Source organism: Schistocerca nitens, chromosome 2, assembly GCF_023898315.1.
Source record: "Schistocerca nitens isolate TAMUIC-IGC-003100 chromosome 2, iqSchNite1.1, whole genome shotgun sequence".
In the NCBI taxonomy this organism is placed as follows: Eukaryota; Metazoa; Arthropoda; class Insecta; order Orthoptera; family Acrididae; genus Schistocerca; species Schistocerca nitens.
Genome location: NC_064615.1, coordinates 633,072,183 through 633,088,266, shown reverse-complemented (window position 1 = coordinate 633,088,266; position 16,084 = coordinate 633,072,183). Strand labels below are relative to the sequence as shown.

At 38.5% G+C, this 16,084-nt stretch overlaps 1 protein-coding gene and 1 non-coding gene across 3 annotated transcripts in view; both read right to left on the bottom strand.

The window, feature by feature from the left end:
• The window catches only part of LOC126236748 (CCAAT/enhancer-binding protein zeta), a 198,385-nt gene that overhangs the window by 131,825 nt on the left and 50,476 nt on the right, over positions 1-16,084 (bottom strand). For both annotated transcript variants that reach the window (XM_049946284.1, XM_049946285.1), the window contains 3 exons: positions 6,279-6,424; positions 6,061-6,196; positions 237-439 (listed from right to left, as the gene is read on the bottom strand). In XM_049946284.1, coding sequence (XP_049802241.1) covers positions 237-439; positions 6,061-6,196; positions 6,279-6,424 — 485 coding nt within the window. The remainder of the gene's footprint in view (positions 1-236; positions 440-6,060; positions 6,197-6,278; positions 6,425-16,084) is intronic.
• Positions 7,289-7,372, bottom strand: Trnap-ugg (transfer RNA proline (anticodon UGG)). The gene has a single exon. It is a non-coding gene; the product is annotated as a tRNA-Pro (tRNA).

The window sequence follows — 16,084 nt, the reverse complement described above, 5'->3', positions numbered from 1 at the left end:
TTAGAGATAAAATCAAGCTGTTTTTCTGCTAATTTATTTTTATCTTGCCTTAAGAATAAACTATTTTTGTGGCCCGTTTTGTGCCTTGTTGCATGTATAAAGAAAGGAGAAATAAAAGAAAGAAGAACAAATAACACAAGCTTATAAACAACAGGGAAATCCTCAAATGACTTCTCAAGTAGAAAGACAAGTAACTATAATAGACTATCAAATATTACATCTTCACACAATATTACCTGTCAGCTGATGTATTTTCTTGGTCAGTGATATGGAACAGCAGGCACAAGGCATGTAGACTGACATTGAAGGATGCTATATGCACAACTTTGTATAGTGTATCAATATGTTCCATAATAGTGTTAATTTCATTTCGAGCAAATGGGAATGCCCGATTGACTCCTGTGAATAACGCACTCATCAGCCTTGAATCAATCTCTCCCTAGAGAATTAAAAATATGCTTTATATAGTTATATTTCAAATGATTGTTTAGTTAAAAATATTTTTGAAACAACAGATCATCATCTACTTCATTCATAATAAATGAATGAATGAAAAACAGTACTAGATTTGTAAATCGCCTTGGCAGTCAGGTTTATTACTTTGTGCTGCAAGTTTAACACTTATTATCTCAGCCTATGTTGACATTTATACACAAACTCTAACATGTTCTGTGTACTATGGAATTATCTATTGGGATAAGGCAACTTTAGTCAATAAAATATTTATTCTGAAAAAAAGTGCAATGAGAGTACAGTTTAAAGTATTTAACTGCAAATCTCTTCAGAGATATTGGAATTCTTGCACTGATTGGAACATTTCTTTTGCAATGGTTTTTGTGGCTAACCTTATAAATATGTTCCAGATGAAATGTAACATACACAATTACAATAGGAGAAACAAAAAACATCTTCATGTAAAAGTTGCAGCTTGTCTGGGTTTCAGAGTGGTAATCAACACCCAGTGCAAAGATCCTATCAAGCCATACACAGGCATAAGTAAATAAATTGGGAACCCCAGCATCTAGAAAATTAAACTGACAGTATAATTCAATTAGCACTTCGCTCCTCCGATAAATTATGTGATTATCTAGATTTGGGATTGGAAATCTCCAGTCATACAGTTTTTACAAGTAACTGATGTTTTTTTTATAGTTATCACTCTATTTCTGGAAATATTAAGCAACCATTAGTAGGTCAACAACAGCAGTGCAGTGTAACCTGAAAAACAGCACTCTTTTGAAAGATGTGGTTTTCCTGTAAAGTACCTAAGATGTTCGTTTATGGCTGTAAAAACAGGAAAGGCTGGTGCAAGGTTGACAGACACACAAATTAAGAGGCAGGTGACTTTTGAAAATATTTTACCATGGTAAACATGGAGAGCAAGAAAAGAGATGCATAAATTATAAAAACTCAATCACAGCAGCATTTGATGCACACTGATGTAAATTAGGGGAAATTAAATTCAAAATTTAGTAACTTGAGAGTACAAGGCAGATATTGAAGGGAAAGAGAAGTTAATTTGGCTTCTTGATCATAATTTCATCTTTTTTATATCCTGTCTTTCACCTTAATTTAAGGTCTCAAGTGAACTTTTCTTTCATACAGCACAAGTATATATCCTTTACTTTTACTTTTATGGTATCTTCATCCTGATGAAAATATGTTAGAAACATCAAAATGTTAGAGAGCCATTTGCTGTCTGCCACACCTGTTCCAGGTGGCCTTTTTTGATGGTTGGTAAGCAGAATAAGTTGACAATCCCATTCTGATACTATTATTATTAGTTTCATGTTTAATAAGTTCATCTGCTGCATTTTTATGTACCAACAGAGTGTAACAGATTATCTTTAATAATTTTTAAATGTTAATACGTTCTACAAATATAGTTTGTGATAGGCAAGTCATTAAGTTTATGGACACAATGATTAATACCCTTGATTGAGATTCTCTTTCATAATTTGAGTTGGCTAGATAATGTATGGATGAATAGGGAACGCCACCACTTACTGATTAGGCACAATTATACACAGCAAAAGAAACAATACTCAGTGCTGATATATTGGTATTATAGTGTAAAGTATGTATATGAAACCCTATGGAAGTACGTGTAGTGTTTCAGTACCTGATCCAGTTACTGAATCTACATACAAATATTCTTTAGGTATAAAATATGGTTTATTTTACAGTCAAATGTCTACACACAAATATATACTTCCCAAATTTTCAATCATAATAAATACAGTCAATAAATATTTTCATGCAAATAGAAATCTCTTTAGTGTACAAAATTAACAAAAAAGGATTTAATTGTTACACAAACCAACTAGAGAAGAACTTTAAATTCTTTCAGATAAATTACGCAGATATCAGCTACTAGATAAAATGCTGGGCGCAAGCTTGCTGGCACTTCGATTACATTATGTTTTTTACTCAACTTCACACAGAATGGACCCTGGATCAATGGAAATTCGTCTCCACATTGGATGAATACAATTTTTGTTACATCAAATCAATGGACATGTCCAGCTACGCCACAATCCAGGCAAAAGACTCTTGCGAACATGCGCCACCCAACAGCTGGTGGGGGTGGTATTATGCTACAGTGCACATCAACTTGTGGTTCTCCAGAACCTGTGGCAGTAATCAGAGGTGCCATGACAGCCCTGGTCTATGAGAACAATACTGTTGACCACATATATCCCTGCAAATGTGAAGTCTTTCCCGATAGTGATGGTTTCTTCCAGGAGGATAGCTGTCCATGTCATTAGGCCAGAATTGTGTCGCAGTGGTCTGAGGAGCATTATGGTGAGATCATGTTGATTTCTTGGCGTCTTAGTTTGTGTCATCTGAACACAATAGCGTTTGCTGACTCCACAGATCGCAGAATCGCTACTGTATTCTATTCCAAAACTGGACCAGAACATTATTACACAGGTGGTCCTAAGGTTTTGGCTTGTTGGTTCAATAATCAGTATCAGGAAAACAGAAAACCTCTGATCTATAATATCATTATGCTTTTTCCTTGTAGCATTGAATAGTGTGAGAATCCTTTCCTGCATGTCTTGGTTACTTTCATGAATGCATCTATAGATTAATGACAAAAAAATAAAAATAGTAAACTGAAAGAAACTTTAAGTTCCAGTTAACGTCAACAATCTTTACAAGTTATTTGGTGTTTTTCACATGGAACTGCACTGGCAGACTGCCATTGTAGAGGCAGTTCAGCAATGATTTGTTTGATGTCTATGGCAATTTAGTGAGCAGAAGATAATTAATACCTTTGAAGAGTACATATTTATGTGACATTATCTATCAAACGGGGAGAGATATTCACAGAGACTTTAACAAACTAGCAGAATGCTTGTGATGTAAGAGAAAATCTATTGAAAATTATACACAACCTTATGTTATGGTGTGTACAGTGCATGAAAATCTTTGATGAAATAATAAAGCTGGGGTACAGTAAAATTTCTGGTGATTGAATTTTGGTACAAAAACATTACAATAATCTGTTTGCTACAAATCTTGCACAGCAGTTATTGACATTTGCACATGTTGACATCAATCAAGATATTTTCTGATGGAGAAAACAAAAATGATAATTTTCTCAAGAACGTAACAAGGAGATAAAACTGTTGCTGAGATTATGCAAATTTAGCTCACACGGTAAGAGAAGAGTGGCTAATTAAATTTATTTACGTAAGACTATTCATGATTAGGCTTATAAAGGATGTTTTTATCATAAAAAAATGTTAGGTTTTTAATCTTCCAATAGGAGGTGCATATTATCGGACAAGCATCTACAAACTATATAACATAGGAATTGTGATTCACCACTAACACTCTTAAAGAAAATTAAATCATTGGTGCAGTTGTTGGTAGCTGCTCGTCAATAAACAAAAATATCAGATATTTGATTAACCAGTAAACACACTCACAATGCATTCATAGTAGGGTAAGCAAATATCATGTTGAAATTTAAGAGAACAATATGAGAAGTATAAACTCAACTGAGTGGGAAGTTACTTACACAGCTGGTGCCAGGACTGCAGTGTTATTCACAAACTGCTTCCATAAATGCACATTCAGAAAATATACGCACAAATGTAGCCAATTTTACTACTACAAATAAATATAACATTAACTTCTGCCTCAAGATGCAAAAATATGAAATTTCTAATAAATGATACTTCTTAGCAAATTGTATCCAAATGAACAATTTTATCAGAGAAAGTTTGAAATTCTTCATTTTATGCATATAAATACTTAAAATGTACTCAATTCCTGGAACCAAAAATCATCTTTCCCACTCAATGCTCTGGTGTCACACCAACTGCGAGCAGATGAATAGCTGGTACAAGATACATTCTACATAATCCAACACAGGACACAACCATGGGACCTATCAACTTAGAACAAAGAAAAAGATACATAAAGTTCAAAAGTTGGTATAATACGGACACTTAAATGTGGCAGGTTTAGGTTGCAGGTGTTTTGAATTTTGATTGCATGAAGCACTGGTAGAGATCTGGCATGAATTACCTTGTTTACAACACTGCTTATATCAACAAGCAATTTTGTGGTAACCACTACTGAATGTTTTGAGTGGTGTGTTCCTCATTTTCTTTTCTTATTTTGAACTGTGTGAAGAAACTAATTCTGATTCATCTTGGAGTTTGATTACTACCATCAAAGCACCACAAAGGACCAACGACCTCTATGACGTGTCAAGTTCTGCTTTCGCAGAAACAAAGAACATAGGTGTAGACTGCCTGCCCTGCGAGACAGCTTGTTTTCCTGCACTGTTCCTTTCCCCTCTGGCAGCCAAGATTCTAGTTTGTTTATGATCATGGCTGACTGCTGGTTTATAACCTTCACACTCTGAACTACACTGCGACCAAAAAACAAAACCCTTTAATGCATTTCAACCATGCCGAAAGTCTCCCCCAACATGCAAACAGAGTTATTTTTGGTTCCACTTCTATACTAAGTACCTTCTAGAGTTGACGAGTATGAGTCACACAGCTATAAATGACCAGAAAAGGTTGAAATCAATACTCTGCACATTCTTTAATAATTTAATTGGGCAGGAAAAGAAAAATAACATCAAGAAATGCCTCAAATCAAATACATAAAAATAGTGCTGCTTCTCAACAGAAATAACCATTTGTTGAAAGCATAAAGCAAAGACCATTTTGAAATAAAGCTTTTCAAATTTTAGCAAAAGCAAACATTCCAGCCAAAAAGCTCCCAACTCACCACTTTTTTAAAGGTCAATTTGAAAGTACTATGGGTTCACTTTCAGGCAAGTCAGTGTGACAACACTCTAAATTTGAAGGTCTAATCACTTATAAACAAAAAATATTGGTTGCAAATTTCACCAAAACAAGATGCAAATTTTGCCATACATTTTCAGTCCCTATCAATGCGTGTGTTCATGAATGTTTGTAACAGGCCTTACAGCATCCAGACAGCTAGTATAACACCCAAGTACTGGCCTGCAGATTGCAACCCTTTGAAGTAACCATACATGCAGTCACCTGAATGTATGTGAGGTACTGTCTCCACAAGATATAGAGTACTGTTCATCTGTTTGAGATCTATACTGATAAAAAAACACTCAATAGGATTCAAAACCCATCATGGGCTTGTTTATTCAGCTTAAAAATATCCTGTAACAACCAACAAATTACAGTGGGAGATACTGCATGGAAACAACACAATATAATTTTTCTTGAAATTCAAAATAACTGCAATGAGGCAACACAAAATGTATAATCATCCACTACCTTTATATTAACAAAGCCATATATGCAGCATACAGGCATAGCATAAATTGAGTAGAAAAAAGATCATCATAAATGAAAAACACATTCAAACTATTCTTATTAATTATAAGTGCAATAGTGTGGTAGTTGCAGGTAATACAAAAAGAAGGATAGGTTTCTCATAAGAAATCCATCATATGCTACAAATTTTTCTTAGACATGAATGCATCATGTTTTTTATAACACTATACTACAACAAAGAAATGCAATTTGTAACCAATTCTACATTTACCTTTTTAACACAGGCTTTGAAGAAGGAAAAATATAACTTAATTAATGTAACTGCCAGAGACGCTTCATCTTTAGTGAACAACAGCTGTGTCAAAAAACACAGGCCATAATACTGAGCTCTTTGTTTTATATTAGGCCTAAAACAGAGAAACAACAAATCAATAAAAGTAATTCACTGTTACAAATATACAATACTACTATGATTTATTAGGTTCCCACCTGAACAGAAGTTTCTCAATTTCTTCAGTCACAACACCTTTCATGTTTGGATGTACATGAAGTAACTGAGTCAGGCAATACATTACTTTTGAAACAACTTTCTGACTTGGATCACCCAATTTGTTAACAAGATTTGAAAGCAATACCTATAAAGAAAATAGATGAGACACATTAATCTATTACACATACAAGTATATTACAAAGTCTACACATTAACTTCTTCTCATCTTACCAAGAAACTATACTGTAACAAAATAACCTAAGTTATGAAAAATGATAAGACAGTAAAATTAATTCTTATAAAAGTGTCTTCAGTTGAATAATTAAATTCAGTGCACTCTGTATGCGTCCTTAAGTTCCGGAAATCAAAGCTTCATGCAAAACAGTTCACATGGAGTACTAGTTTGTACGAAAAATTAAGGGTGAAAGTAAAATCCGAATTCCTCATAGCAAGTTGTGTAGCTTGTTCCTGAGGCACGAAGGGCACGCAACACTAATGTCGAAATGTAATACACACAGCAAAAATGCAATAATAAATGCTGTTACCAGTCTAAAAGCTGAGGCCTGAAACATTTGACCTACCCAATTACAGCAGAAGTAATATTTCAAGGCCGTCATTTTCAATTTTTCTTAAATATCCGTTCAAGCATCTATGTAGTGACCCTTAAGAAGATATTTAAGATAAATTCACAGAGACAAAAATTAAGTTGACACAATATCAAAATGCTGAGCAATACGCTTCATGCACTTCCCTGAAGAAGCTAAGGAAGACAAAATTCATGTCAGTACTGTACCATATCCACCTCATAATGCACATTTAGCACTCTGTGATCTTCTTTCGTGAACATCACTATGCCATAAATGATTTAATTCATACAACAATAAGGAATTGGTTCAAAAAATGGTTCAAATGGCTCTGAGCACTATGGGATTTAACTGCTGTGGTCATCAGTCCCCTAGAACTTAGAACTACTTAAACCTAACTAACCTAAGGACATCACACACATCCATGCCCAAGGCAGGATTCGAACCTGCGACCGTAGTGGCCGCGCGGTTCCAAACTGTAGCGCCTAGAACCACTCGGCCACTCAGGCCGGCAAGGAATTTGTTGTAAAAACATAAAATGTAGCTCTCCAATGTTGCTATCATTACATTCACGATATACAGGTAGACATACCACAAGCACAACCACGTCAGAGTGGCATCTATGAAGCGGCTAGACTAAGAGGGGTGGCAACCTCTCTGGTAGTTGCAGAGGTGACAGTCTGGATAACTGGCTGATCTGACCTTGTAACATTAGCCACCATGGCCTTGCTATTTTGGTACAGTGGCATGGCTAATGAAAAGGGGAAGGAAGTTACAGATATTACATCCCGTAAGGACATAATTTCTACTATCTGGTTTAATGATAATGGCATCTACTTGGTTAAAATATTACAGATGAAAAATAGTCTCCCATTTGGATCTACAGGATTATTCTGGAGGGTTTTGTCAATGGGAAAAAGAAATATTATGTACTATGGATCTGAATGTGGAGTGCTAGACTCTTAATTGGGTAGTAGGTTAGAGAATTTGAAAAATGGATGTTAATAGGTTTAAGTTGGAGATAATGGGAATTAGTGAAGTGTGGCAGCAGGAAGACCAGGATTTCTCATCAGGTGAGCACAGGGTCATCAATACGCAATCACCTAGGTTTAATGGAGGAATTAGAGTAATAGTGAGTGAGAAAACAGGAACACAAGTAAGATATTACAACAGAGTAGTGAAGGCTTTAGTGTAACCAAGACTGACAAGAAGCCTGGACCAAACACAGTCATACAAGTATAAAGCTCAGCAGATGCTGCAAAGAGCAAGGGTAGGAATGATGAATAAAAGAAATTAATCTGATAGTTACAGCAGACAAAAATTTAATTTTGATGGGGGCTGGAATTCAATGGTAGGAACAGTAACAGAAGAAAAAACAGATGGAGAACATGGACTGGGAGGAAAACATGAAAGAGGAAGCCATATGGTAGAGCTTTGCAAAGTGCACAATAAAATCATTACTAACGCCGAGTTAATAATTATCAAAGAAGGTTGTATAAGTGGAAGACACCTGGAGATAATAAAAGTTTTCTGATATTCAGGGTGGTCAGAAACAGTCTGAAAAGCTTGTAAGGAAGTTACAGGATAGGTTGTGCTGAAAGATAATTGTTAAAAAAAAAATTCAATACATTGTGCCATTTTTGACATAATCAGCATTGAAGTTAGCCAATCACACTGTTGCATGCACGACTTCAAGTACCCCACCAGAGACGGTGATGCCAAATGTGTTCATTTGGTTTCCTAAAACCGAACATGATAGCGACCCACAAACTGGACATGGGATGGTAGTAATGATCGAACTTGAGCTAAATGCTGAACAGTCTCGTATGCTGTCATCTATAGCACGATCATAACTGACACTAACAGCATCTAGTGGTTCACTTGAATCTGCAAATGTAATGGCACAGTTGGCTAACTTCAATGCTAATTAACTTAGAAACAGTGCAACATAACAAAATTTTTCTTAACAATTACTACCTTCCAATACCCTTACAAGCTTTTCAGACTGTTTCTGATGACCCTGTATAATAGAACTAGGGACCCGCCCTGGCTTCACGTGGGTACCATTAACTGTCTAAGGACGGATGACTTTACTGGCATAGCGATAATTTTGTTTACGGAGCAATGAATAGTTATGATGAAAATTCAGAGAACAATGTTATATAACTGAATATCATCACTTTCATTTAACTGAAATGATATGAGAAGTGCTCGCCAGGAAAGTTCTCAAAAGGCACAAACATTGCCAGCCACCAAATTGCAGTACCCGTATGATGTGGTCCGCCCGATCGCGACGCAGAGTTTGGCCCAAGCAATGGCCACTTGCTGGCCAACTGACCCAATGCCAGTCTACATCTACATCTACATTTATACTCTGCAAGCCACCCAACGGTGTGTGGCAGAGGGCACTTTACGTGTCACTGTCATTACCTTCCTTTCCTGTTCCAATCGCGTATGGTTTTTCGGGAAGAACGACTGCCGGAAAGCCTCCGTGAATGCTCGAATCTCTCTAATTTTACATTCGTGATCTCCTCGGGAGGTATAAGCAGGGGGAAGCAATATATTCGATACCTCATACAGAAACGCACCCTCTCGAAACCTGGACAGCAAGCTACACCGCGATGCAGAGCATCTCTCTTGCAGAGTCTGCCACTTGAGTTTGCTAAACATCTCCGTAACGCTATCACGCTTACCAAATAACCCTGTGACGAAACGCGCCGCTCTTCTTTGGATCTTCTCTATCTTCTCTGTCAACCAAACCTGGTACGGTTACCACACTGATGAGCAATACTCAAGTATAGGTTGAACGAGTGTTTTGTAAGCCACCTCCTTTGTTGATGGACTACATTTTCTAAGGACTCTCCCAATGAATCTCAACTTATCACCCGCCTTACCAACAATTAATTTTATATGATCATTCCACTTCAAATCGTTCTGCCTGCATCGCCCGCATACTCCCAGATATCTTACAGAAGTAACTGCTACCAGTGTTTGTTCCGCTATCATATAATCATACAATAAAGGATCCTTCTTTCTATGTATTCGTAATACATTACATTTGTCCATGTTAAGGGTCAGTTGTCACTCCCTACACCAAGTGCCTATCCGCTGCAGATCTTCCTGCATTTCGCTGCAATTTTCTAATGCTGCAACTTCTCTGTATACCACAGCATCATCCGCAAAAAGCCGCATGGAACTTCCGACAATATCTACTAGGTCATTTATATCTATTGCGAAAAGCAGTGGTCCCATAACACTCCCCTGTGGCACGCCAGAGGTTACTTTAACGTCTGTAGACGTCTCTCCATTGAGAACAACATGCTGTGTTCTGTTTGCTAAAAACTCTTCAATCCAGCCACACAGCTGGTCTGATATTCCGTAGGCTCTTACTTTGTTTATCAGGCGACAGTGCGGAACTGTATCGAACGCCTTCCGGAAGTCCAGGAAAATAGCATCTACCTGGGAGCCTGTATCTAATATTTTCTGGGTCTCATGAACAAATAAAGCGAGTTGGGTCTCACACGATCGCTGTTTCCGGAATCCATGTTGAGAGTCTACAGAGTAGATTCTGGGTTTCCAGAAATGACATGATACGCGAGCAAAAAACATGTTCTACAATTCTACAACAGATCGATGTCAGTGATATAGGCCTATAGTTTTGCGCATCTGCTCGACGACCCTTCTTGAAGACTGGGACTACATGTGCTCTTTTCCAATCATTTGGAACCTTCCGTTCCTCTAGAGACTTGCGGTACACGGCTGTTAGAAGGGAGGCAAGTTCTTTCGCGTACTCTGTGTAGAATCAAATTGGTATCCCGTCAGGTCCAGTGGACTTTCCTCTGTTGAGTGATTTCAGTTGCTTTTCTATTCCTTGGACACTTATTTCGATGTCAGCCATTTTTTCATTCATACAAGGATTTAGAGAAAGAACTGCAGTGCGGTCTTCCTCTGTGAAACAGCTTTGGAAAAAGGTGTTTAGTATTTCAGCTTTATGCATGTCATCCTCTGTTTCAATGCCATAATCATCCCAGAGTGTCTGGATATGCTGTTTCGATCCACTTACTGATTTAACGTAAGACCAGAACTACCTAGGATTTTCTGTCAAGTCGGTACATAGAATTTTGCTTTTGAATTCACTGAACGCTTCACGCATAGCCCTCCTTACGCTATCTTTGACACCGTTTAGTTTCTGTTTGTCTGAGAGGTTTTGGCTGCGTTTAAACTTGCAGTGAAGCTCTATTTGCTTTCACCGTAGTTTCCTAACTTTGTTATTGAACCACGGTGGGTTTCTCTCGTCCCTCACAGTTTTACTTGGTACGTACCTGTCTGAAACGCATTTTATGATTGCCTTGAACTTTTTCCATAAACACTCAACACTGTCAGTGTCGGAACAGAAATTTTCGTTTTGATCTGTTAGGTAGTCTGAAATCTGCCTCCTATAACTCTTGATAAACAGAGAAACCTTCCTACCTTTTTTATATTAATATTTACTTCCTTATTCAGGGATGCTGCAATGGCCTTATGATCACTGATTCCCTGTTCTGCGCTCACAGAGTCGAAAAGTTAGGGTCTGTTTGTTATCAGTAGGTCCAAGACGTTATCTCCATGAGTTGGTTCTCTGTTTCATTGCTCTACGTAATTTTCGGATAGTGCACTCAGTATAATGTCACTCAATGCTCTGTCCCTACCACCCGTCCTAAACATCTGACTGCCCCAGTCTAAATCTGGTAAATTTAAATCTCCACCTAAGACTATAATATGCTGAGGAAATTTATGTGAAATGTATTCCAGATTTTCTCTAAGTTGTTCTGCCACTAATGCTGCTGAGTCGGGAGGTCAGTAAAAGGAGCCGATTATTAACCTAGCTCGGTTGTTGAGTATAACCTCCACCCATAATAATTCACAGGAACTATCCACTTCTATTTCACTACAGGATAAACTACTACTAACAGCGACATACATGGCACCACCTGTTGCATGCAATCTATCCTTTCTAAACACCGTCTGTGGCTTTGTAAAAATTTCGGCAGAATTTATCTCTGGCTTCAGCCAGCTTTCCGTACCTACAACAATTTCAGCTTCGGTGCTTTCTATCAGCGCTTGAAGTTCCGGTACTTTACCAATGCAGCTTAGACAGTTTACAATTACAATACAAACTGCTGCTTGGTCCCTGCATGTCCTGACTTTGCCCCGCACCCTTTGAGGCTGTTGCCCTTTCTGTACTTGCCCGAGGCCATCTAACCTAAAAAACTGCCCAGTCCACGCCACATAACCCATGTAGCCGCCTGCTGTGTGTAATGGACTCCTGACCTATCCAGCAGAACCCGAAACCCCACCACCCTATGGCGCAAGTCGAGGAATCTGCAGCCCACACGGTCGAGAGCCATCTCGGCCTCTGATTCAGACCCAGTCCGCAGTCAGTCCTGTCGACGATGCTGCAGATGGTAAGCTCTGCTTTCATCCCGCTAGCGAGACTGGCAGTCTTGACCAAATCAGATAGCCGTCGGAAGCCAGAGAGGATTTCCTCCGATCCATAGCAACACACATCATTGGTGCCGACATGAGCAACCACCTGCAGATGGGTGCACCCTGTACCCTTCATGGCATCCGGAAGGACCCTTTCCACATCTGGAATGACTCCCCCTGGTATGCACACAGAGCGCACATTGGTTTTCTTCCCCTCCCTTGCAGCCATATCCCTAAGCGGCCCCATTACGCACCTGACGTTGGAGTTCCCATCTACCAGTAAGCCCACCCTCTGCGACCGCCCGGATCTTGCAGACTAAGGGGCAAACTCTGGAACAGGACAAGCAGTCATGTCCAGCCAAAGATCAGTATCAGCTGGAGACAGAGCCTGAAACCGGTTGGTCAGACAAACTGGAGAGGCCTTCCGTTCAGCCCTCCGGAATGTCTTTCGCCCCCTGCCACACCTCGAGACGACCACCCACTCTACCATGGGTGTGGGGTCAGCCTCAATGTGGGTGGTATCCTGGGCAGGCACAGCCACAGTCCGATCGGAGAATGCGTGGGACGAGCTGGCCATCCCCGACAAACCCTGTCCGGACCCCGACAGTGATGCCCATTGGCAACAGCCTCAAGCTCTGTGACCGAAGCCAACACTGCCTGAAGCTGGGAGCGAAGGGATGCCAACTCAACCCGCATCTGAACACAGCAGACGCAGTCCCTATCCATGCTAAATACTGTTGTGCAAAGAACGTCTGAAGTAATCTACAGAGAGCACAAACAGTTCGACACAAAATTTAAACGGTTATTAAAATACAAGACTGCCTAGTAAATGCAGTAATGCTGCTACTTGCATACTGCTGACACACTGCTCGGCGGCAGAAGGTTAACTGTACTGTCAGTAACATACAAAGACTATGTGAAAGAAATAAACAAATGACAGACGACTACGCGACTTTACATGTCACAGATATTAAAATGCAAATCTGCTCCTGCTAAATATGAAACTGCACAATGATTTGACGGATTTAACTAAACAAGTGCGGTAAGAACACTCAAACAAATTTTCAACTTGACTACTACACTTATATGAACACTAATTAAGCCACTTGCTGCTACTTGTGCACTGCACACACTGCTCGGCGACAGTCCAGCACAAGCTACATTTTGTGTGTGACTTTTCCCACATTTCCTGTGTACCCCTTATATATTAACTCTGCACCAAAAATCCTGCTCTTATCAGCTTACGCCCTGCACCACAGGTCAGTTAGGAAGTCAGTAGTAGCTGGCACTGGCCTCTGGATAAGAGTAGCTTTTGTCAGCCTGGGGCTGCAGTCTCATATGGCCTTATGTGATTCCATGTTCTGCCACTCACCACTAGATGGCAATGACATCATTTTCACAGTGGCAGGGGACTTCTTTATAGCTGGGTCAATTTGTATGAAATATTTTGAATTTATGTCTGCACAAACCTTCCTCCATGAATCAGTCTACCGTATTATAATCCCAGTAGTCGTTCCTGAGATTAGCCTGAATGCATAGACAGAAATAGTGGCAGGGGACTTTAATTTATACGTGTATACAAAAAGATAGATAAATAGAAGGGTAAGATAGATGACAAGACAGACATTTCCAAACCAGATTCTATGCAAAACATTTGCAGCAGGAGGTGTGAACACAAAACATAAATGTATGAAATCAAGGCGATGGGACCTGAATAAATTGAAAGAGCCATAGGTTGTTGAGAGTTTCAAAGAGAGTTCCCATTAGGCAACTATTGTTTGAAACAGAGGAAAAGAACATGATAGAAGATGATGAGCAGTTCTGAAATATGAATTACTGAATGTAGCAGAGGACTGACTAGTCAAAAACACATCCCCAGCAGTAATCCTTGATTAAAGTATGAGATATAGAATTTAACCGACCAAAGGAGAGAATGTAAGAATGACAAAGAATGTAGAAAGACAAGACAATATGGACATTTAAAAATGATACGGAAAGTTACTGCAAAATGACAAAGCAGAAATGGCTATACCAGAAATGCAAAGCTGTAGAAATCTTTACTACTATGGGAAAGATAAGTACTGTATACAAGGAAATCAAAGAATCCTTTTGGGAAATGAAAGCAGCTGTATGAATATCAAGAGCTCAGATGGCAAACCAGTACTAAACAAAGAATGAAAGGCTGGAAAGTGAAATTTATATATAGAAAAGCTAAAAACAGATAGAAACTTGAAGATGTTATGGAAAGGCAAGAGGATCTAGATGAATGTGTGATGGAAGGCATCATATTGTGAGAGGAATTTGACAGGGGACTGAAAGATCTAAGTAAAAAGAAGGCACCAGAAGTAGAAACATTCCCTCAGAATTATTTAGATCTTTCTGGGGAACCAACAATGAAAAAAAGTATTCCACCTGGTGTGCAAGATATATGAGACTGCTAAGTACCCTTAGGCTTCAAGAAGAAAGCAATAATCCCACTTCAAAAAAAAAAGCTGGTACTAGCATGGGCAAATGTTATTGAAGTGTCAGTATAATAAGCCATGGTTGTCACACACTAATACAAATAATTCACAGAAGACTGGAAAAGTGTAGCAGCCAAATTGGGGGGAAGATCAGTTTGACTAGCAAAGAAATGCACAATCATCATAGGCAAAACTCGCCCTATTACTTATCTACAATGACAGAATGAAGAAAGACAAACCCACATTTACAGAATCTGTAGATTCAGAGAAAGCTTTTGGCAATATTGACTGGAAGACACTTTGAAATTCAGAAAGTAGCAGTGATAAAGTATAAGGAACCAAAGGTTAACTAAAACTAATAAAGAAACCTGACAGTTATTATAAGAGTCAAAGGATATGACAGGGAGGTGGAAGTTTAGAGAAGAGGCTATCCCCCTCATTTTTTGATCTATCCACTGAACGCACTGCAAATAAAACCAAAGAATGATTGGTAAAAATGAACTGAATTTTTTAGAGAAGAAAACAAATTTTATGGTTTGCCAGTGGCAATATAATTCAGTCAGAGTCAGAAAATGACTTGGAAGATAAGATGAATTGATTGGATAGTATCTTAAAAAGAGGTAATAAAATGATCATCATCAAAAATAAAGTAAGAATAATACAATATAGTTTATTTAAATTTGGTGATTCTGCAGGCATCAGATTACAAAATGAACACTAAAAGTAGTAGAGTTGTGGTACTTAGGTTGCAAAATAACTATCAATGGCAGAAGTACAGACTTGCAACAGCAGGAAAAGCATTTATGAAACAGAATTTTTTAACGGAAGTGAACTGTGGACAATAAATAGTTCAAATAAGAAGAGAACAGAAACTTCTGAAATTCAATGCTACAGAGGAAAGATGAAGGCTTGGTGGATAAATCAGGTACGTATTGAAGAGGTTCTTAACTGAAGCAAGGAGAAAAGAAGTTTATAGCACAACTTGACAGGATACATCCCGAAACATTAAAGTATCCTCAATTTGGTAATGGATGGCATTGTGTGGGATAAAAAATTGTAGAGAGAGACCAAATCTTGACTACATTAAGAAGCTCCAAGTAGATACAGGTTACAGCAGTTGTGCAAATACGAAAAGGCTTGCACGGGATAAACTAGTGTGGCTAGTTGCATCAAATGAGGCCTCACACTGAACACCCCAAAACAACTATAATGATGTAATGATCTGTGGCTAAACAGTAACTTGTTTCAGTCATTCTAAATGATAACATAATTTGGTTTCCAACTGATATCAGT